This window comes from Oncorhynchus mykiss, chromosome 16 (assembly GCF_013265735.2).
Source record: "Oncorhynchus mykiss isolate Arlee chromosome 16, USDA_OmykA_1.1, whole genome shotgun sequence".
Lineage (NCBI taxonomy): Eukaryota > Metazoa > Chordata > Actinopteri > Salmoniformes > Salmonidae > Oncorhynchus > Oncorhynchus mykiss.
In genome coordinates, this window is record NC_048580.1 from 24,528,971 (window position 1) to 24,552,510 (window position 23,540).

At 45.0% G+C, this 23,540-nt stretch overlaps 2 protein-coding genes across 2 annotated transcripts in view; one reads left to right on the forward strand and one right to left on the reverse strand.

Annotated features, from left to right (window-relative positions):
- Window positions 1-23,540, forward strand: part of LOC110491693 (zinc finger C2HC domain-containing protein 1B-like) — a 38,788-nt gene that overhangs the window by 6,973 nt on the left and 8,275 nt on the right. The window lies entirely within an intron of this gene.
- Window positions 9-23,533, reverse strand: LOC110491691 (caveolae-associated protein 1). Its single transcript, XM_021565329.2, has 2 exons — window positions 22,606-23,533; window positions 9-3,715 (listed from the first exon to the last, which is right to left on the reverse strand). The coding sequence occupies exons 1-2, from the start codon at window positions 23,128-23,130 to the stop codon at window positions 2,717-2,719; spliced, it is 1,524 nt and encodes a 507-aa protein (XP_021421004.1). The 5' UTR covers window positions 23,131-23,533; the 3' UTR covers window positions 9-2,716.

Here is a 23,540-nt window from a genome sequence, read left to right on the forward strand (position 1 = left end):
GACTTTAGTTGTTGTGGGGTCCCCCCCCCCCCCACATTTGATTTAAAATGTATCTTATTAAAAGCTAGAAAGGCACTGTTTAAAAAAATCATAGTTGCTGAATGTTATTTAAGCTTTGTGTACAAAGTAAGTATAAAATGTCATTCATGGCTGTTTGTTGCTTAATGTAAGTATTTTCACAGAGGGTTTGGAGACAGCGGAAGCAAATGAAGGTTCACTGGTTTTGCAATAAAGGCAGTTGCACTGCTATGGCAGTGATTGACATTATATACACTTACATACACGGAAATTAATGGTAGGAAAAAAACAGGATTATTCAGATCTGGGTTTGGAAACTGGGCCGTGTTCATTAAGCACCAAGCGAAAGAAAATTGACTTTTTAAGTAGGGACTACCTTGTCCAATAAGAAACGTTCATTTCCCTGTTCCGTTTTAAAATGTTTTCTGTTCTATGCCACAATGAACAAGACCCAGGACATCAATGATACTGGAGTACTGTCTCCCCCTTTGTTACAGTTTGGAGGAAAAGTACGTTTCACCTCGCCTTCGATCAATTAATCCAACAATTTATCTGTTTAGTTTAAAATGTACGTTTTTAAAGTAAAATAGAGAACTCGTCTGTATGAGATCATTAACAACGGTGATGGTGCATTTATGTGCTTATGGAATAACCAGTGACTGTGAGTCTGTGAGCATGCACACATTAGGTCAGGATTAGATTGAACCCCAGCCTTATATTATCTCTTCACAAAACAATTGAATGTGTCAATAAAACTAAAAAGGGTTGAATTGGACATTGAAAACACTGATTCTAAACGCAACAAGATAATCAAAGCACAGTTGACTTGCATCAGCCAGGTTAAAAATGTTAGGGAAAACAAGTGCCTGGTATCAGCCCTTTGGGATTTAAGGGTTGCTCCTACATCAGTGAAAAAGTACTAGTTGATGGGCGGCTTTCGTAAGGAGATGCTGGTGTCAGCACTGCTGCTCTGTAAATGTCCCTAGGTTTAATATCATACATTGCCACTAGGTGGTGGACCTCATCAAAACACTTTTAAAGAGAGTAGATGTTGAAAAAGTGTTGGGAAAATGAGTCTGTAAGTGGCTGGTTAGTCTACCGTCAACTCAACACATAAGAAACTTTAAAACATTGATAAAACAAATGCTTGCTATTGTACAGGGTTTATATAGCACACCAGTGGCAGGATTTACATTTTTCCACCAGGATTGTGAAGAAATCGTATAAAATTGCTCCTTATCTTTGTTGTCACGTAAAAAAAAAAAAAAGATTTTAATGACTTGCGATTTCACCAGAATGTCCTTTCTTATCTAAAACTCAGGCAGTGAATGAATACATGTGTGCGTAGTCTACCTACAGCACGAGTGACTTTCCATAAACGTCTCACAACCATTTTGTGTTTCTTGCAGATGTCAGGGTCCTTCATTTGAGCGCAGACCCCTTTGTTAGACTCTTTCTTCACAAACAACAAAAAGGTGACGGTATAAGATGCCATCTTTATCAAGAAAATACACCCAAATTACATGAACTGGTCATATTCACCATGCCTACAGGTAAAGTGTGTGTGTGTGTGTGGGGGGGGGGTAATAATATTAAGAATGAAGTGATACTTTCATCGTATCGGGGGCCTAAATCAAGTCTTCAAAATACATATTAATAAAATATCCAGAAGCACTACATAATCATTCATTATTCTGTCAAAAATGGTATGTCACTGTAAACTTTACGTCAAACTTTGGTTGTTTGTAGGTTGGTAAACTGATGTAAGCATTTGTGAATATATTAATGCAGTGCTTTTTTTTTAATGCAGTGCATTTTATAATCACTCATACAATGGGAAAGTGACTGCCTATTTGGCCTTACTTCCTGGATCCAGTCCCATACTGTTTTTTTACTGGGCTTCAATATTATATAATCAAATTCAGGGAAACGTGGTCAATTTAAGATATTTAAAAGAATTATATTCGTATTTGTGAATTTATTTACTTTAACCCGATGCCGTTTATGAAGATTTTTCATTTTCATTTTTGTGCTTTTTACGCTTGATGACCTTTCAAGAAACAAATCATTTCAAAACCGAAGTGGCCACACTTTCCCATCATTTAAGGGTCTGTGTTATCCTTTTTTTTTTTTAGACTGTTACTAAAGAGTTACTGAAATATCTAACATACAGGTGGCAACTAAATTAGCACTTTACTAACTTCCATTCACAGCTTTTGTGAGTGACGTTAGCATTTCAACTTAAACATGATTCTGGAAGTTGATGGAATATTATACTGTTCGCTCCCAAGGGATATGGCCACACCCCTTCTGAGTAATAATTTGTTCACGGCATAGAAACTTTATGCTGTGTTCCTTACCACCCCATTCTCTCCCTTTCTTTCTCTTCCAACCCCATGTTGTTGTTTGTTGTCTCATTCTTCTTCCTTTTCTTCTTCTCTTCATGGCCTCTCTAGCACCCAATCCCAAAATCAATCCCTAGCCCCTCCCCCTTAGACACTTTTGTAAAGTGGATTGGACAGGTGCAAGAAATACAGCAGAAGAATACAGGTAGCTATTACCGCATTGCTTCTACCTATCCAGTCCTTTTTAGATCTACACAAGGCACTCAGGGGGTTTGGTTCTAGTGGGCAGTTTTGGTATTAGGCAAGTTGTCTCGTTCACCTTCCTCCTTCCTCCTCTTCCTCCACTTCCTCACCTAGTCGCTGTCCCTATCCCGCTCCACCAGTACATGCTCCGAGTCCTCGTGCATCTCCTGCAGGGAATGGCTGTCCTCCTCGTCCTCTTCCTCTTCCTCTTCATCCTCCATCCCTTCCTCCTCTCCTCCTCCATTCATCATATCCACGTCCACGTCCAGATCCACACGCCCCTCGTGGCAGTCATCCTCCAGTCCCTGAAAAGGGTTCAGGTCCTGGGATACCTCCACCATCTCCGTCCCCTGGACTTCCACGGGCTCCATGGCCCCCTCGCGGAACTTCTTGACGTGGAAGGTGAAGGGAGGCACCTTGTAGATGGCGGTCTTGTCGCGGGCGTAGACGGTGTGGTCGGGGGTAAAGGATTTCATCACCTTCTGCCGCGACACCTTCATTTTCTCCTTCTGCTCCGGGTTGACACTCATGCGCGTGCCCAGCTTGCCCATCTTCTTCTCGATGTTGTGGCGCGTCTTCTCCAGGTTCTCCTTGGTCTTCTGCTTGGTCTTGTCGAAATTCTCTTTGGCGTTTTTTTTGGTCTTGTCGAAGTTCTCTTTGGCGTGTTGTTTGGTCTTGTCGAAATTCTCTTTGGCGTTTGGCTTCGGGATTTTCTCCACATTCTCCTTATTGGCTTTCTGCCTGTTGAAGCCCATCTTCTCCTTGGTCAAGGTCATCTTCTCCTTGGTCAAGCCCATCTTTTCCCTGGTCTTGGTCATCTTCTCCTTGGTCAAGCCCATCTTCTCCTTTGAGAAGGCACTTTTGATGTTTTGTACGCGCTGGAGGCTGCTACGCTTGATGCGTTCGGCGCGCGACTCCTCGATGACGTCCTCGATCTCCAGCTCCTCCTCATCAGAGGAGAGGTCCAAGTGGGGCTTCTCTTCTCCCTCCTCTCCATTCTCCTCGGCTCCTTCTTTCAAGTCCAGCACGCTGCCTCGTCCTCCCTCCACCAGCTCTGAGAGCTTCATGGACTTTGACACGGTCAGTTTAGAGGGAATCTTCACCTCGTCCTGCAGATAAGAGGAGACATGAAGCTGTTAAAGCAGATGATAGACATGCTCTGTACGTCAGAGAATATGTTTTTGGACCAATAAATATGCCCCCCCCCACACACACACACACACAAATATATTATTGACAATAATAGTCAAATTATTCAGGGAATGGGTATCTGAAGTTACACATGTGTATTGCAAACACTAGCCTCTCTTTGACTACATTCATGAGGAACTTTAACTTTGAACTTCAAAGCAACAGTAATACTTGTTTGGACTTGGGTCTTGCATTCGTTTCTGATAAGGTACGTCTTAAAATAGTCTGACATGAGAATCCCATATGGGAACCCTTGCCCTGGGTTTGTACCGGTAAAACAACACTTGTGTGTGTGTTTGTGAGCGTGTGTGCGTGTGAAACAGACAAAGTGTGTGTGTGTGTGTGTGTGTGTGTGTGTGTGTGTGTGTGTGTGTGTGTGTGTGCGGAAACCCTGGTGCAGTGGGTGTGATAAAGCCTGAGATCCTGAACACCTCTCCTCTCCCAACAGTACCCCCCTCCCCCCTCCCCTGTTTCCATATTTCCACTCCACTACAAAACCATTACATTTTCCACTGTCGTGTCTCCCTCTGGCATGAAAAAATAAGTAACCTTCAGCATCCAAGCTTTGTATTGGATCCCGGCCTTGCCAGAAGCAATCAGTCTACCTTAATTACTCTATTGTTTAACGCCTGTACTCCTGATGCTGGTGAGTCATGTTCCTCGCCTCCTTTGCACTGCACACACACACGCACTTTCTTAATGTACACACACGCATTTTTATTATTATTACACACACACACACACTTGTAAATGTTTGTGCACACACACGTGCACACTTGAAGGGGTGGAGAGGCCTCCAGGCTTTTCCTGTCAGGAACATGGTGATTTCAAGGCCTCTGAGCTACCTGCAGGCTGCCACACGTTCAGAGTCGCACGCCGTCTCCTCACCAAGGCTCACTGCATCACATCACCTGTCTGGAACTGGGGAACCTAGACACTGAAGACAGCTTTTAACCGGAACGTCTGTGTGTAACTCCCATGTGCAGACCAAATGTTTTCGGGGGGGGTTTTCCAATGAGGAATGAAGTACACTCTTTAAAACGTGGAAGTATGCTCTTTAACAAATGTTTAATTCGTTCACGTGTACAAAGGACCGGCTCCACTGCTGTTAATGCCTTATTGACACGAGGATGGATAGAAAGTCATCAATTAATCTAACCTAGGGGTGGCAGGTAGCCTAGTGGTCAGAGCATTGGGCCAGTAACCGAAAGGTTGCTAGATTGAATCCCAGAGCTGACCAGGTAAAAATCTATTGTTCTGAACAAATAAGAATTTGTTCTTAACTCATTTGCCTAGTTAAATAAAGGTAAAATAGTGGAGGAGGCCATAATTTTCATGATCTAACCCACCAGATAGCTGCTTCTCAAAAACACCTGATATCTTGACCTGCCTCAACGAGTGTTTCTGAACAGCACAGGCACGTTTCAAGTCTTTGTTGTCGTTTCTTCCATTCCACCCATTCCCCTTTCCCACCCGTCCCTTCTCATCGTCCTGGCCTGCCTCTCCCTCTTCCTGTTCCTCGCATTCCAGGCTCGCAAACCCCTCGCTCTTTTCCCGTGTGCGTGTGTTCCTGCGTTCTGCCAAACCCCGTGTACAATGCTCCGGCTTGTTAATGGGAAAGACATTTTCTTTTTTTTTTTCCATCACGGTAATCTCACTGAGTCACTCGCTTACACTGCCATATGGCTCCTATGGGTCTCCAGCTAATATTGTGCATTGTCTCCTCCCCCCCAACCCCCACCGTTAGGAAAACAGGAACAGTAAAAGGCATTAACAAAGGGGCTCGGAGTGGGTGGGGGAGTGGAGTGGAGTGGAGGGGAGGGGAGGGGAGGGGGGGGGGGGGGGGGCGAGAAATACCTTTTGGCTGAGTTAAACGAGGGAGACACCGCCGGCTATTTTGATAAGCACAAAGGTGATGATGCTTTTACGGCTGTCTGGAAAACCATGTGCTTGCATCGATATTGGGGGAAAAAACAACTGGAGCGTCAAAGCAGGTGGGAGAGGAGAACTCCCTATTGTGTTTCATTGTTCTGTGACTGGGATCATACTTTTGGTCATGCATTGTGTTCTATTGGTGTCGAGGGTAAACGCAACCTTGACTGATGAACCCTTATTTCCTTAGTAGTACACAGGGGCTGTGTTCCAAATGGCACCCTATTCCCCATGTAGTGCATTACTTATGACCAGGGCTCATAGGGCTTTGGTCAAAAGTAGTGCACTGTAAAAGGGAACATGGTGCCATTTGGGATTCTGCCAGGAAGAGAGTCTTACATTGATTTATATCACAAGCAAAACAGGTTTTCTTGAAACAATTTCCTAGCCTTGTATGTTATCAAAGTTGTTCTGTAGGGCAGAACGATTCCAATTGGTTCTGGCGAAAAGGTCAAGGGGCGTGGTTTAACGAGCAGCAAATAGGGTTGGGCGGTATCTCGATTTTCATACCGTCATACCGTTTCTGTACCAGACCGTATGAGTTATTACCGAATGTGTACACTAGGGGCAAACATTTTATGACCACTTTTTTTTTACACACAAAACAATTTAGGCTACAGGGATCTTGATGCAGGAGGGGATTGAATGTCTCTGCTGTAATGTCTCTGCTGTAATGCCTCTGCTGTAATGCCTCTGCTGTAATGTCTCTGCTGTAATGCCTCTGCTGTAATGTCTCTGCTGTAATGCCTCTGCTGTAATGCCTCTGCTGTAATGCCTCTGCTGTAATGCCTCTGCTGTAATGCCTCTGCTGCAATGTCTCTGCTGCAATGCATCTGCTGTAATGTCTCTGCTGTAATTAATGCCTCTGCTGTAATGCCTCTGCTGTAATGTCTCTGCTGCAATGTCTCTGCTGCAATGCCTCTGCTGCAATGTCTCTGCTGTAATGCCTCTGCTGCAATGTCTCTGCTGTAATGTCTCTGCTGCAATGTCTCTGCTGTAATGTCTCTGTTGTTGGTTTCTGTTGTCAGTATCGAAAATCATACCGTTGGTATTTCGAAATACCCTTGTATACGGTATAAACAGTATATTGCACAAGCCTAGCAGCCAAGTCACTAACCAAACCAATCAGATTTGTTCGTATTTGTTCCACCCAGGGGACAACTTTCAAAAAATATAAGGCTAATGGGCTCTTAGCGCAGGCTTTTACAGTCTGTTACAACAGCCTTTTTCATTGCAGGTCTATGTAAGGACTCGACTTCCTTAACCTTTTCTTATTTCAAATCCCATTTACTCCTACCGTACTGATCAAATCGGCTTGAGACCAGCAGGCACGTACGTGCACAGCACAGGAGGTTGGTGGTACCTTAATTGGGGAGGACGGGCTCGTGGCAATGACTGGAGCGGAAGAAGTGGAGGGGTAACAAATACATCAAACACAGGGTTTTCCGGGGTTTGATGCCATTCCATTTGCTCATTTCCGGCCATTATTATGAGCCGTCCTCCCCTGAGCAGCCTCCTGTGATGCACAGGCCTACAAGTTCCACAGCATACCTGCCTAAATCCCTCTTCCCCCCACCCACCTTGTGTGAAAATAACCCTCCGAATACAAAATATGATTAAGCTATCGAGTTTTAGATATTGGATGGTAAAAACTAGACATATGTGCCCTTTCTTGACTTTAATCTGCCCCCCCTACAGTGAATACCTCTGCCCGGCCCAGCTCGGGAGACCTCCAATCTGTCAGTATGCAACTTCAAAGAACGGAAGTTCAGAGGTCAAGGCACTTATATAAGGCTCTTCTTGAGGAGCCAAAACGGGGGGTGTAACGGAGAAAAGTGTGTACATGGAAAAAAAGAGTGAACTGCGTCCCAAATGGCACCCTATTCCCTATGAAGTGCACTACTTTTGACTGGTCGAAGGTAGTGCACTTTAAAGGGAATAGGGTGCCATTAGGGCTACAACCGGAGTGTGACAGGAAGCCAGGCATTCACCTTGGCGTGACTGATATCCTGACCCCTCCTGATTTAAAAGGACATTGTTCTCTCAGGCCGACGAGGGGGAGACCGAGAGACAGAAGCCGACTAGGGAGAGACCAATAGACAGAAAGGCAGGAAGGGGGGGGGGGGGTATGTATGCCTGTGTGTGTGTGCGCATGTGAGCTCGTGCACAAAAACTTGCCCAATACATACAGTAACATTGCCATATTAGATTTGAACTTTGCCCATCAATTACAAATGGCAGGCATTGCAAAACACTCTGTGCCAGGGTGAAACGTGTCCTGTAGTGTTGGGAGTAGTCTATGATTTGTGTTTCATCATCACATGGGCTGCAATCTTTATCTTGTGCTGCTTGGTGTCAGTCAAGGCAGGGTGTGGTGTGTCTGTGCATGTAGGATGGTGGGGGTAATGTGTGTGTGTGTGTGTGTGTGTCTGCATATGGTTTTTCACTGATTTCAGACCTCCCCTTTCAGACCGTTCCATTCTACCACCACTGATACACAGCTACAGTGTACTGTATACACACACTCTTCTGTTGTCCTTAGCAACCACCACAGAGAAACTCCCTCCAACCCGCTGCTTCGTGTGCTGGGACCGCAGTGGTGAATACAGTCTATTTTTCTCTCTCTTTCCTTCTCCTCTCTCTCCTTATTTCTCTCCTCTTTTCTCTTTTCTCTCTCTCCATCTCCCTCTAATTCCTTTCTCTCTATCTCTCTCTCTCTCTCTCTCTCTCTGTCCCTCTCTCCATCTCTGTCCCTCTCTCCATCTCTCATCTCTCATTCCTCTTTCTCTTTTCTCTGTCTCTCTCTCTCTATTACCATCTCTTTCCTCCCTCCCCCTCCCCTCTCCCTTTCTCCCTCCCCCCTCCTTCATTCACTTAGTCTTAGTCATGGAGAGAGTGGTGCACGAGCTCTGAGACATGGCCTGTGGAAAAGTTATCTGTCTCAAAGGTGTTTACAGTGCGGTTACACTCACACTCGCTGAGTGCCTCTACCACCCACTTAGAGTGTGTGTGTGTGTGTGTGTGTGTGTGTGTGTGTGTGTGAGTGAGGGCGGTCTATCCACAATAATTCAACACCACACAATGCACTCCAGTGTACATACTGTACTGAATGTTAAACTCATGTGGGACAACAACGAGCGTCACGTTCAGTCTGGCTTAACCAGGCTATGTCATCGCATTTTGAGTACAAACATTCTAAACAGTGGTATGTTGAAAGACTATTTACAGGATGTAGAAATACATTTGACTATCCACCTATGACCACCAACACTAACACACGCAAAGGTCTATTTCGTTAAACATGTATCTGCTTTGGGGCAAGCAGCACAAACGGGCAGTGGGGGGCTGGCGAGGCTAGCTAAGTCAAAAACAGGCGACCCATGTTGAACTGCTGCCTGCATGTCTAGTCATTGTGTTGTGGTGGGGGGGGGGGGGGGGGGGGGGGTACTCATATGCTGAGATCAGCTGGCTGCAGCCCTGTGCCGTCAGCACAAATAAGTCCCACTCTTTCACTAACAAGCCTACGTGCCCCCCTCTCTCTCTCTGTCTCTCTCTTTTTTCCCCCCAACCTCCCTCTCTTCCCTCTCTCTGGCTGTCCAGTATCCGCAACCCTATTCTGCTTTTGGTCTGTTTTTCTGCCTTGTGGAGTGATTTGGTGGTGGGATGTGCAAATGTAATCCGTGTGCAAAAATGATGTAGGTGGGTACAATAACAATTCCTAGACAATTATCCTTCATGTTGTAATTGTAATATTAATGTCCTCATCCTTAACATCACCATCACCACTATACTTTACTCCATGTATATTCCGAGTCAATATTCATATCATAATAAGGAATTCCCCCGGACCACGCCCACAAATTGGGAAACAAACATTCTTTAACATTGACCCCCGTTGTAAAAGAGCCAACCTCTTCGTCAATTTTTTTGTTCATCCGGACCTACGGTTCATGTAGGAAAAAGAACCTGCGAGAAGAGCCCTGTGGCTTCAGGCTTATTCGACGTGGGAAATGTGGGGATCCGGTACCCAAGTAAAAAAAAAAAAAAAAAAACATTTAATCACAGGTTAGACATTTAACTTGTTTCGTATAGTCTGTTTGTAACTTTTGTCACTACTAGTAGCTGTATAGTCTGTTTTGTATTGTTGGTCTTGGCTAGCTTAAGGTTTTAGTTGGTAGCTAGCTAGCACTCCATTATGAAAAGGTGCATGAGGGAAGCCCGACAATATTACGTTTTTCTAAGCAGTGAGAACGCTCGGGAGCAGAAAGAGATGAAAAGTCCTATTTAGACATGTTGTGCTTTTCTTAAATGTAGTTTTGTAATTGACTAAAACAAGCAAACAACAAGAAAATCACATTTGAAAAATTAGGTAACCAACCGAGGTAACCATGGGTTGTTTTCCCCCAAGGCGTGCGGGCCCCCTACGTTCTATCTAATACAGACAGGGAGTATCTGCCTGTCCTTGAGTCTATGCTTTGTCAAGATTTCCACGTTCCGACCTTAGCAGGAAAAATAAATTGCACTTTACAAACAGGCATGTGTCAGAGGACCTCGTTTGACCGCGGCAAGGCTTGAGGACCCGGGTGAGGCTCACCATGGAAGCTTTCCTCCAGCCCAGCACAGCCCAGCCCCAAACTCAATCGCTGTAGAACCACTCATCACTGCCATGTGTACAGCTTCTTTACTGTGTGTTTGTGTGTGTGTGTGTGTGTGTGTGTGTGTGTGTGTGTGTGTGTGTGTGTGTGTGTGTGTGTGTGTGTGTGTGTGTGTGTGTGTCTGTCTGCCGGGCTACAGAGGAATTCCTCTCTCACCGACACTCCCTCTCTGTCCTCCTCCCTTTTCAGTCTTCATGAAGCAAAAACAGTTTTACATTCATCTTTGCATACATCTGAACCTTTTACGCATCACGAAAATGTCGATCTTTAGCACAGAAGCAGAAAGAAACCAAACATCCCTTTTAGGAATAATTTCATGCCCTTCAATTTAAGTCCCTTTGAGCCCTGGTCAAAAGTAGCGCACTGTGTAGGGATTAGGGTGCCATTTGGGACGCATCCTGAAATGAAAGAAACGTCCTGCCTTGAAATAGAAATCCTTCACTGGACTAACTTTTGAATTAATGGCACTACTTTCCAAAGCAAACCACTGACTGAAGATCGTATTAGGCCTAGTCTGGGACACTGATCTAAGGTCAGTTGTGTGTTCCCCCTCTAATGGTTAAGATTACAATTGGGGGAGGGGATTGGGCTGATCCTGGATCTGTGCCTAAGGGGTGTGTGTGTGTGGGAAAGCATGCGATGGGCAAACAGTGACAGAGAGCCACTGGGGGAGAATGGCTGCTCCTTTTTTCCATTCTGATTTTCCCCTGGCCCTTAGAGAGAATAGACACAGTGAGAAAAAGAGAGAAATATATATAGAGAGAGAGAGCAAGAGAGAGAAAATAGACACTGTAAGAAAAAGAGAGAAATATAGAGAGAGAAGAGAGAAATATAGAGAGAGAAGAGAAATAAAGAGAGACAGAGGAAGAGAAAAAAAATAGAGAAAGAATGGAAGAAAGAGAGAAAATGGAGAAAGAAAGAAAGAGATTGAAAGAGCAAGAGAGTAAAGAAAGAGAGAAAATGTGGAAAGAGAGAGAGTAATACAGTGTAGTGGAGAGCGAGGAGGAGAGAGAGAGAGAACGTCGGAGTCACAGAGGGAGAGGAGAGGAGAGATTGCTATATAAAGTTATGGCATGCCGGAGGTCCCTCGGGGGGAACGGAGCGCGATGAATCACAAGCTCTGTTGTTGAGACATCTCTCCTCCTCGGCCCTTTGTTCACAAACTGGCCACAGCAACACCTCCACTGCCTCCCCTATGTTGTTCCTATTGGGGATGAGTACACTCTGACTCCCCTAAGCTGTTCCCTTTGGGATGAGTGCACTTTGACTCCACCTTGTTGTTCCTATAGGGATGAGCGCACTTTGACTTTCGTATGTTGTTGCTATTGGGACTCCCTGAGCTGTTTTCAGAACACTTTTCCACCCCTCTCTTGAATGGTTTCTGAGGGTGGAGCAGGGGAGAGGAAGATGGTGAATTCAGCTTATCATTCAGTAGACACACTATGTCATATCACAAGGAGAGCCGAGTAACTCAGTGAGCATACGGTACAAAGGACATGACACACTGCTTTTCAATGAGGAACATTGGGATTTTGTTTTACTTCATCAATTGACTGTGAGGTCATCAGTGAGGTCTTGCTGAACACAAAGAGAAGTTCCCTTACAGTTCCTTTATGAGCTACAGTAAGCCCATGCCTGGCCAACACTAGCTGACCCCTGACTCCTGAAAGATAAGCAGCACACCCTTACAGACTCCCCTATTTTTTTCCCCTCGGAAAAGGGCTGCCCTGACTAACTAGTTTCAGCTGTTCTCCTATGGCATTGTAAGGTGGTTTAGTTATAGTTAGTGCATTAGGCCTATACTGGGGTAGTATAATGCTAAACCATTACATTTCTAATAATAGCTTGCTATTTTCCAGTAACAGTCTTGAAGATTTCTCAGTGAGTCAAACCGATGATTCCCCTTTCACAAACGCCCTAAATAACAAAATGCACTAATCTGATCACATGATTTCGTATTGATGTTCCGCTTACAGGAATTAGCTTATTAGATATGATATCGCAAATAGGCATGTCTTTGTGCTTGTTCGAGATGTAAATCTGTAAATATGCATTTTCAAAACACTTCAGGGCTAGTCAATGTTACAGTTTAATAATTTCGCAGATGCAGACCAACAGTAAGTCCATTCAACCAACCAAAGTGAAACAAATGAACCATACAACTGGAGTGTCACAAGTACAACTTTTGTCATAAAGAACTGACATCATTGTGCTAGAATATAAAACAACAACATGCTAGGTTAAGTTTGTGAGATGGCTTGCAGTGTCAAAGTATTCTTGATACAGTAGAGTGAACGCAGGGTCGTCCTTGGTTCCGGACAAGCTAAACACCTTCTTCGCCTGCTTTGAGGATAACATAGTGCCACCGACTCGGCCTGCTACCAAGGACTGTGGGCTCTCCTTCTCTGGGGCCGACGTGAGCAAGACATTTAAGCGTGTTAAACCTCGCAAGGCTGCCAGCCCAGACGGCATCCCTAGCCGTGTCCTCAGAGCATGCACAGACCAGCTGGCTGGAGTGTTTATGGACATACTTTGTTGTCCCCACAAGCTTCAAGATGTCCACCATTGTTCCTCTACCCAATAATTCAAAGGTAACTGAACTAAATGACTATCACCCCATACCACTCATTTCTGTCATCATGATGTGCTTTGAGAGACTAGTCAAGGATCATATCACCTCTGCCTTACCTGACACCCTAGACCCACTTCGATTTGCTTACCGCCACAATAGATCCACAGGCGACGCCATCGCCATCACACTGCACTATCCCACCTGGACAAGAGGAATACCCATGTAAGTGTAGTAAAGTTGAAATGGTTATTCCATCAAACTTCAAATGATTAGAATAGTACACAACGCAGAACAGAACAACCAGGTTGAGGGTCAGTGGCCAAAGCCCGCAAACAGGAATATTCCAAGTTCAGACAGAAGGGGGGGAGTCAGATCGCTATGATTGCCAGGAACTTGCGCTACTGGTGCTGCCTGTTGTTGTTAGGTAGGCAGCTAAAGTAGCTGAATGATGTTAACATCTTCGGGTTTTGTTTCATTAAATGTATTTTATTTCATCTGGGTGCTTGTGTCACCTACTAACACCCTGGTACTACCCGTAGCTCCCGTTCTCCTCAGTCCGAGAAAACGCTGAGAGAGAAAGGTATGTGTTGCAGATGACTCCTTTGTAGAAGTCCATAACGTGAAATAAATAAAACATCCCAAGGTTGATGCTGTAGATATTGTTATAAGGGAGTGTGAGACTATTGAAACATATAGTTTACAGAGTGCTAAAAGTGCTGCTGTTGCTTGCTAGCATGCCTTTCTGTGATGCAGACGGTTAGCCGAGCTGCCGACTGGTGCTGGCGTTGCATTATGGGAGATGTAGTTTGGTCCTCTACGGTCAGAATGGAATAGAGGCGATTTCACGTTGTGACTTGTTTATGTTGCAGTGTTTTTGTACATGAGTTGTTGTGTTTTGGTACTGTCAACACTGAAAGCACCTAGAAATGTATTGGGGATGTGAGACAGGATATGTGTTTTACCTTTCTTCATGCTCCTGTGTAGAAGAACTTGTCAGATGGTGCATTGGAGACGGATGTGTTCCTGTCCTGTCTTTTCACAATACTGTTGCAGGTATGGTTCTATTGTCTAGGAATTAAGATTATACATGATCTGTATTAAGGACTGGTTATTATTTTATAGTATACTATCCTACTGTATCTTAGTCTATGCCGCTCTGACATTGCACTTCCAAATATTTATATATTCTTAATTCCTTTACTTTAGATTGTGTTTATTGTTAGATATTACTTGATAGATATTACTGCACTGTTGGAGCTAGAAACACAACCATTTCGCGAAACACCGGCAATATCATCTGCTAAACACGTGTGTGTGACCAATACAGTTTGATTTCATTTGATTTATGCTTTGTCTGAGTGCAGACTCAGCCCACTGGGCAAAAACAGGTTGAATCAACGTTGTTTCCACGTCATTTCAACCCCCAAAATCAATATGACGATGTTGAATCAACGTGGAAAACTGATTGGGTTCGCAAGAAGTCATCAACTTAAAGGCATTTTGTCTTTTTTTTTTCACCCAACTTTTAACCTAAATCCAATGACATGGTGACGTTTTTTTGTTTGTTCGATTTCACGTTGAATTCACGTCTGTGCCCAGTGGGAAGTTGTGTGGAGAGGAACAATGTTAAAGGAAGTGCCCCCTTCTTCTTTGGATACACACACACACACACACACACACACAGTCCTCACTCACTTATGTTTGACAGTGGTGTCAAACAGCCCTCTCGTTTGACCATTTTTAGTGTTGCACACTACCCAAATGGCTCACATACAGCCGAATGTAATGTTATTACCATTACAAGCCCCTAATGTTTCCCCTTTTGAATTCAAGATTGAAACCAGTGATTCACAACACAATGATGAAAATGTACATGTTAGAAGCTGCCTTGACAATAACTCTCAGACTCAAACCTTTGTCTTTGACAGGGCAAATCCATTTGTTCACCTCTCTCCGGTCTACAGTGCCATATAAGGCAAGGTATCAGGAATGCTTTGGTTCTCTTAACTCACTTACTAGCCAAAATGTAGAACATTCAACATTCATTTTTGCGAGTTTCTTTCGGGGGACTTTGGCAGGTAGGGTAGCGGCCTTATCCTCTCCGGTATGACATCATACGTTCGGACAGAGAGCTTGTCAACGGACATAATTGCAGGAAAACAGAAGACACATCTAGACAGCTGGCGTAGCGGCGACTCCGGCTCGAGTAGCTGCTCGCAGGGCCCACGGGAACTGGAGGTGGAGGGGTCGGTGGGGAAGGGGCTGCAATCTAAAAATAGCGACTATCACATACTTGTTTGATTGTGAGAAGGAAGAGGCCTTTATGGGATCGGGTTCCTGTTTACGTTGGCTTGGATTTGAACCAACGGTCTAAGTCTTTGTCCTGCAAAACTCTATCTCTTGTGGCTTTCGGCCCGCCGTGATGTCATGGGGTGGTTGTTGTTTAAAGGGATAGTTCACCCCCCAAAAGAAGTCGCCAGGTAAACAAAACCAACGCATGGATCACTGTCTTACATTGTCCATAGACTGGGTTATGAATTGTCAATGTCATAATTTGGGTGAACTATCCCTTGTGTCCGTTGACAGTCGTGGCAAATTATTGCTTGTTAATTCACTGTACCAATTAAGTAACAGCTGACTGACGGACGGCTTCATTTCTGGACAAGAGGGTTTGTTGAGGGCCTTTTGTGTCCCAATTTGCATCTCCCTCTCCATCCCCCCCTCTTGGAAGGCCCATAACAGATCAACGGTAATGCCGGTCATTTGACACATATCAATACATTTATTGTTAAGTCGATAATAGCTCGATGTCCCGCTCACGGGAATTTGCTTATTAGATATCGCTAAATAGGCTCATCTTTGTGAATGTTCAAGGCTGTAAATATGCCCCGCATATCGAGCCATGGCAGTCTCAGGGCTATACATGGCTATGGTAGCAACCGTGCCTCTTTACAGGGTTACCCGAGATACCGACAGGTCTGTGTCAAGTACTCTGAGCACTTTTCACCATACACCCTACAATGCCACTGCAAGATACAGCTTGCCATTGTGAGAAGCCAGGTTTTTTTTCTTCTACATACTTTGTCTGGGGCTCCAAACACATGTACATTCATGCACACACACACACACACACACACACACACACACACACACACACACACACACACACACACACGGAGTCGTGAATCTCTTCATGAACAGAAATCCATTGTTATTGGAAAGAGTAACAAGGGGGGTGCCATGGCAACGGTGGTGACTGTCATCCCATTGGGCGTCACCATAAGTCAAGCGTACAGAACAGTACATAAACCGGCCTGGACAGAAAGAATGGAGTCGGTGGCAAAGGCTGGTTACAGTTCGCAATGGATTGTGTCTACAAAAGTCCATGCAAGTCCTTGAGTGCAGACGTAGACCACCGTATTGGATAACGGATTGTATTTATACTACTTTCCTCTATCTTTGGAAATAGTCTTGCTTGGCCAAACTCATGGGCCTATGCCACCCTTGTGTTGTGTTGTTAGACGCAGTGGGTGTGGGAGGAGACTACGCTACGGAAAGTAAAATGCCTGGGAGGGGAATGGAATGGAACGTCTCATAGTATTTTTATGAATGTAACAGCAATGACTGGGAATAAGTCATTACAGGTATCTGTGTTTAGTCATTACAGTGGATGGTCTGTGTGTGTGTGTGTGTTTTTGGTTTTACTCATCTTGTAGGGACCAGAAGTCCTCACAAGGATAGTAAAATAAGGACAATTCAGACAAGTGGGGACATTTTGCCGGTCCCCGAAAAGAAAAAGGCTGTTTTAGGGTTACAATTAGGGTTGGCGTTAGGGGTTAGGGTTAGGGTAAATAGGATTTTGAATGGGAATCAAGGATTGTGTGTCTGTGTGTGTGTGTGTGTGTGTGTGTGTGTGTGTGTGTGTGTGTGTGTGTGCGTGCGTGTGTAAGCATACATTCTGGGCTCTGTAGTGTAAGAAGAAAGTCCCTGAGATGCCTCTCTAACGCAAAACATTTGCTGATCGCCAAATGTGACATATCATATTCATCTTCATTAAAAACACCAACCACAACGTATTCTGTTTTCTGTACGACTTCTCTTAGAGCCCCCAACACACACACACACACACACACACACATGTATGGTATCAATGTTTCTGCTACTTTGCGTGCATGACTACTGGATACAGTAAAATAGCTTTTTTGAGCATTCCATTTGTAGACAATTTGGAGGTGTGTATGTGAAAACAGAAAAGAGAACTGCATACTTTATCGTCCCTTAGGGTAATGTGGTTTGTAACATACACGGAAAGCTAGGTGGGGTTGGTAGTGGTGTGGAGGGGTGGGAGTTAGGGTGGAGGGGGAGTAGGAGAGAGGAAGGTGGGTTTGGAGTTAAGGTGAAGGGGGGACTGGAGGGGGGTAGCAGGGAGGGGTGATAGTTAGTGGTGTAGGGGGAGTAGGAGAGAGGAAGGTGGGATGGGAGTTAGGGTGGAGTGATGGTAGTGGAGGTGAGAGAGCAGAGCAGAGCTGGGGAGCTGGAGATGCCGATGGTATGAATCAGCTGTCTAAATATGTGCTGCTCTGGATCAAAACACACACCCGCATCACGCACTCCTTACACAAAGAAGATGGACCCTCTCTCTCTCTCACCAGAGGAAGCTGGTGGGAGGTGCTATAGGAGGACAGGCTCATTGTAATGGCTGGATCGGAATTTAAGGAAAGGAGTAAAACACGTTGTTTCCGTGTGTTTGATGTGTTTGGTACCATTCCATTGATTCCATTCCAGCCAATACAATGAGCCCATCCTCCTATAGCTCCTCCCACCAGCCTTCTCTGACACACACACACTTACACATATTCATTTTAGAAGGCTCATCGCAAGACTAGCTTTACGCTTACCATTTGATCAGTTTCAAATTAAACAAATGATTTATGGTACTGATTGAGAAATAATCCAATCATCAAATTAGAAACCAAAAAGTAATCCTATGAGTCAACCTATAAGAATGTAGTATCCTTCTCTGCAGTACAGCAGTCTCATCTGTGGTGGATTAAATGTTCCTGTGTTGCTCTTATTTACCTCTATTTATCTCTCAATCATACTACTCTCTCTTCCCTATTTATCCCCCAATCATACTACTCTCTCTTCCCTATTTATCCCCCAATCATACTACTCTCTCTTCCCTATTTATCCCCCAATCATACTACTCTCTCTTCCCTATTTATCCCCCAATCATACTACTCTCTCTCTCTTCCCTATTTATCCCCCAATCATACTACTCTCTCTCTCTTCCCTATTTATCTCCTTATCGCACTCCCCTCTCTCTCTCTCTCTCTCTCTCTCTCTCCCTCTTTCTGTCTCCCTCTCTAACCCCCTCCCTCCCTCCCTCCCTCCCTCCCTCCCTTTCATGGAGTTGTCACATTCCAGTGACATTTCACTGAAGTGTAGCCCCATTCCGAGCGCCTCTCTGAGGGGAACACAGCAACACATACATTCAGTCAGTTGTCCAAGCCCAGTCTGATGCATCAGACAGATTAAACAAGGACTTACAGTAAATGTACATAAATGACATGCGCGCACACACATACACACAGGACAGCTGTTCCTGCTGATAGAGAGGTGGGAGCCATCAATTTCGCTGATGCGCTGACCGAGCTTACACAGATTAGTGGAGCAGGTTGAGAGCTTCAAGTTCCTTGCTGTCCACATCACCAACAAACTATCATGGTCCAAGCACACCAAGACAGTCGTGAAGAGGGCGCGACAAAACCTATTCCCCCTCAGGAGACCTAAAAGATTTGGCATGGGTCCTCAGATCCTCAAACGGTTCTACAGCTGCACCATTGAGAGCATCCTGACTGGTTGCATATCCTGACTGGTTGCATCACTGTCTGGTATGGCAACAGCTCGGCCTCCAATTGCAAGGCACTACAGAGGGTAGTGCGTACGGCCCAGTACATCACTGGGGCCAAGCTTCCTGCCATCCAGGACCTCTATACCAGGCGGTGTCAGAGGAAGGCCCTAAACATTGTCAAAGACTCCAGCCAACCTAGTCATAGACTGTTCTCTCTGCTATCGCATGGCAAGTGGTACCGGAGCACCAAGTCTAGGTCCAAGAGGCTTCTAAAACAGCTTCTACCACCAAGCCATAAGACTCCTGAACATCTAATCAAATGGCCACCCAGACTATTTGCATTACCCCCCCCTCTTTACACCACTTCTACTCTCTGTTGCCATCTATGCATAGTCACCTTAATAACTCTACCTACATGTACATATTACTAACCGGTGCCCCTGCACATTGACTCTGCACCGGTACCCCCCTGTATATAGTCTCGCTATTGTTATTTTACTACTGCTCTTTAATGACTTTTTACTTGTATTTCTTATTCTTGTTTGTTTTTTTGTTTTTAAACTGCATTGTTGGTTAGGGGCTCGTAAATAAGCATTTCACTGTTGTATTCGGGGCATGTGACTAATAACATTTGATTTGATTTGATTAGGGTCCACTCACTCCCCCTACTTACTTTCGATTAACCTAGTTTAGTCTAATTTAGCATACCAATGGCTTCTCATATTAGCTTAGCCTAGCGTTAGCTTCTCCGGTTCAACCACAGAAGATAGAGGACTTCAGCTGAGCCGGGAGTCGTGACTACACTTGTGGTAGCCTGGAGGCCCCCGGAGGGAGTGGGCTGGTGGGGGCGCTGACTACAGGGTAAACAGGCACTTGCAAAGGGAAGATAAATACCAGTGCTCCTGCCGACTACAAAGCCACCCCAGCTGTGCCCTCAACTTTCTACCTTCCCTTCGGGATGAGTTACTGCGTGTTTTTACTAGTATCAGAGGAGGGCTGCGGCTCGGTAGGGTTTCCTAAGGGCTTGGATGAGAGTTGAAAAAAAAAAGATTATATCAGGAACGACTGATATATGATTTTGGCGTGACATCATAATTGGAGTTAGTTCTTAGAAGGAGGAGGCTCGAAAAGAACATTGGAAAGATGCACAGAAACCCCAAAGTGTATTTACATTTTCATCCATTAACAGGAAACATGTTTCTGATAGGTACCAGTATCTTGTTGACTCCTGGGATGCGTTCCAAATGGCACCCTATTCGCTATGGGCCCTGGTTAAGAGCACTGAACTATATAGGGAACAGGTTGCCATTTGGGACGCATCCTTGGTGTTGTGTAAGAATAGGCATCCCCACACTATATTCTATGTCCCCAGCTTGACCTCTACATCACTGATACACACAGTACCACTCACTGGCTGGAACGAATAAACAAAGCCCAAAGAACCACACCCAGAGTATCAATCACTAGGGAAGGGTTGAAAACTTCACCTAGTGGACTCTCCCTCATAGTGAAAGTGTACACATCTTGCCATCGGAACCACCTAACACTATTTGGCAGGGTGAGATAGGAAGGCATCACCAACCGTATCCTTCCTTCCAAATTGCCTACAAATGGAATGCTCCAAAATCGCTAACAGTGAACTCCCCTCCAAATAGCCTTAAAAATGGAATGCTCCAAAAAGCTATTATCTGTGTACTGTATCCAGTATTCATGGCCCCAAAGTAGCAAAAACATTGATAGCATTCATGGCTGTGTGTGTGTTTGTTTGTGTGTGTGTAGGGGGGGTTGACCTTGATGGCTCTAAGAGAAGTAGCACAAAACAGAATACGTTGTGGTTGTTGTTTTTAATGAAGATGAATATGATGACATGTCACACTTGGCTGTGATGTTTTGAGTTAGATAGGGATCTCAGGGAGTCTCTTCTACACCACAGAGCCCAGAATGTATTCTTACACACAAGTACAAACACAAATACACAAACAAACCAGGGCGGCAGGCAGGCTAGTGGTTAGAGCGTTGGGCCAGTAACTGAAAGGTTGCTGGATCAAGCGGACAAGGTAAAAATGTGTCATTCTGCCCCTGAACAAGGCTGTTAACCCACTGTTCCCCGGTAGGCCGTCATTGTTAATAAGAATGAGTTCTTAACTGACTTGCCTAGAGTAATAATTGTTACATTGAAAAATATATATATTTCATTTTAGAAGGCTCATAGCAAGACTAGCTTTACGCCTGCCATTTGATCCGTTTCTAATTAAAAAAATGATTTATGGTACTGATTGAGAAATAATCCACTCATCAAATTAGAACCAAAAAAGTAATCCTATGAGTCAACCTATAAGAATGTAGTATCCTTCTCTGCAGTACAGCAGTCTCATCTGTGGTGGATTAAATGTTCCTGTGTTGCCAGTGCATCTCTCAACATAATAGAGGAGAAAGAGTTTTGTGTGCTCTTGTGTATCATATGTATGGTATGCCTGCCTCATTTGGGTATGATTTGATTTGAATCAGTTTTGTAGTTAAAATAAGACTTGTACAAATGGGAGAGTGGACAGCTCTTTGTTGTGTGTGTGTGTGTGTGTGTGTATGTGTGTGTGTGTGTGTGTCTGTGGGCAAGCTCACACAGACAAAAACATTTTCTCAAAGACGGGCAAAGGGGGAAGGGAACAGAGCAAGAAAGAGAAGGGAGAGGGAGGGAGAGAGAGAGAGAGAGAGAGGGAGGGGGGGGGGTCTGCCCAAGCTGTGCTCGAGACAGTCAGGAGGATGGAAACTCTGAATGTTCTCACACTGCTGTGCAAAGCTGCAAGCCATTACACATTATGCCGTGGCCCGGGCTAAAAAAAGACTGCGCGGCGCTCCCGAGCTCGCTGCGAAACTACAAAGTGTCTTTTCAAATGAAACATCTGGAAGTCGAGAGTGTGCTGGTGGTATTTTCCATCTTTGTTTAAATAAAATAGAAAAGGGATGGCTTATAGATTCCTTATGGTCAAAGAAGTGAGCTGTATCCACATGTGAAGCCATGTATGTTTTAACTCTGTAGGATGTCAAATAGGATCAAAGGCATGAGATTTGTCGGTAGTGGACATTTGTAAGGGTGACCCTACTTCTACCATAGGGTGTGGCACATGGTATGATATAATCCTAGATCACCCAAGGTATACCAAAACAATGAAACATATATTGCATAGAAATATGACATAGTAGAACATATTAATAAATGTACGTAGCACTGGTTAAACTGCTTTTTGATGTTCAAGTTCAAATCTAGATTTTTTTTTCCCCTACTTGATGGATTGCTTTCATGGGGTAATTGTGTCCTCCAAACATAGCGATGTGTGATGTGAAATATACTTATCTTTGAGTGGCATGTTTGCCTTTTGGAGTACATCCATATTAAAGAACAAGCTGTCATTTGGTAACTTGCCAATGATGCCTTGAGGTGAGCCACACCCCAAACTCCTCTCCCTCGCCAGTACACACTCAGCCGGGTAATATGCAAACTATCATCTGCAAAAAATACCTGTCAATTGAGTATTAACCTTTTCACGAAGTTCCACTTGTTTGTGTGTTTGCCAACCACCCCCAGTCCAGTACCCTCATGATAGTCCCCAATCCTCACCCATCACGGTGTCAAGCGGGCGTGCCGTGCCAAATTCCCCCCTCAACCAACTCACACACCACCCCACACGCCTTCCCTCCATCGACACACATATCCACACACACACACCCTCACCCCACCACCCACACACCTCCATCCCATCCCCACTCCACACCCAAACACATTCACCCAACGCTCACCTGGTAGATCATGACTTTGAAGTTGCGCCTCTTCAGCAGCTCGTTCTCGTTGCTCTCCAGCCTCTTGATCTGACCCCCTTGCTTCTCCAGGTTGGCACGCACTGTCTTCACATTGACGCTCACCTTGCGCACCTTCTCCAGCATCTTGTTGACTGAGTTGGACGTGGTGCTGTGGCTCTTGGACAGTTTGGTGAGCTCGCCCTGGATCCCCGTCACTGACCGCTCCATGTCCTGCTGCCGAGCCTCCAGGCCACTCTGCGTCTGTTGGATCTGGTCCACCGCCCCGATGATCTTGTCCAACAGAGCCAGGACCATAACGCCGTTCACCTGGGCGCCCACTTTATCCTCTTCCTTTTCCTCCTGGTCGCCCTCGGACACGGCGAGCGCCACCGATGAACGTTCCTTGGCGGCACCAAAGTCTTCGTCATCCGACGGTGGCAGGTTGACTTCGTCGTCTGAGATTTCGGTGAGGGTCTGCTGCTGCTCCTGCAGCTCCAAGTGCAGGCTGGATGTTTCCACTTCCATGACTTTCTGGATAGTTTTCTGGATGAAGACCTGAAAATAAGCCAAAGGACTGTGTATTCAAAAGAATACCTTGGGTGTCAGTTCAGTATTTTCTGCTTTCTGTCCCCTGACTCACACACTTCTGTCTGCCCTGTCCTTCTGTGGTCCCGTACACTTCTCTGTCTGCCCTGTCCTTCTGTGGTCCCGTACACTTCTCTCCTGTCTTTCTCTCAAACTCTCAAACTCTTTCTCTCAAACTCTCAAACTCTTTCTATAAAACACGCAAGCAGGCTAACTCTCTCTCTCTCTTCCCTATGTTCCAAATCCTTGGACAAAGTCCAGTCTACAGGGAAGAAATCTGCTTTGGAAGTAACCGTAGGAGCGCTGGGATGTGAATGACACTCTTCCCGGAGAAACCCTTCCAGTCAAAG

Excerpts from the sequence above, each read along its gene's own strand:
- LOC110491691 (XM_021565329.2), bottom strand. The coding sequence starts at position 23,130 with ATGGAAGTGGAAACATCCAGCCTGCACTTGGAGCTGCAGGAGCAGCAG. Across the intron at positions 3,716-22,605 it reads TCAAAGTCATGATCTACCAG|GACGAGGTGAAGATTCCCTC; the intron begins GTGAGCGTTGGG and ends TCTTATCTGCAG.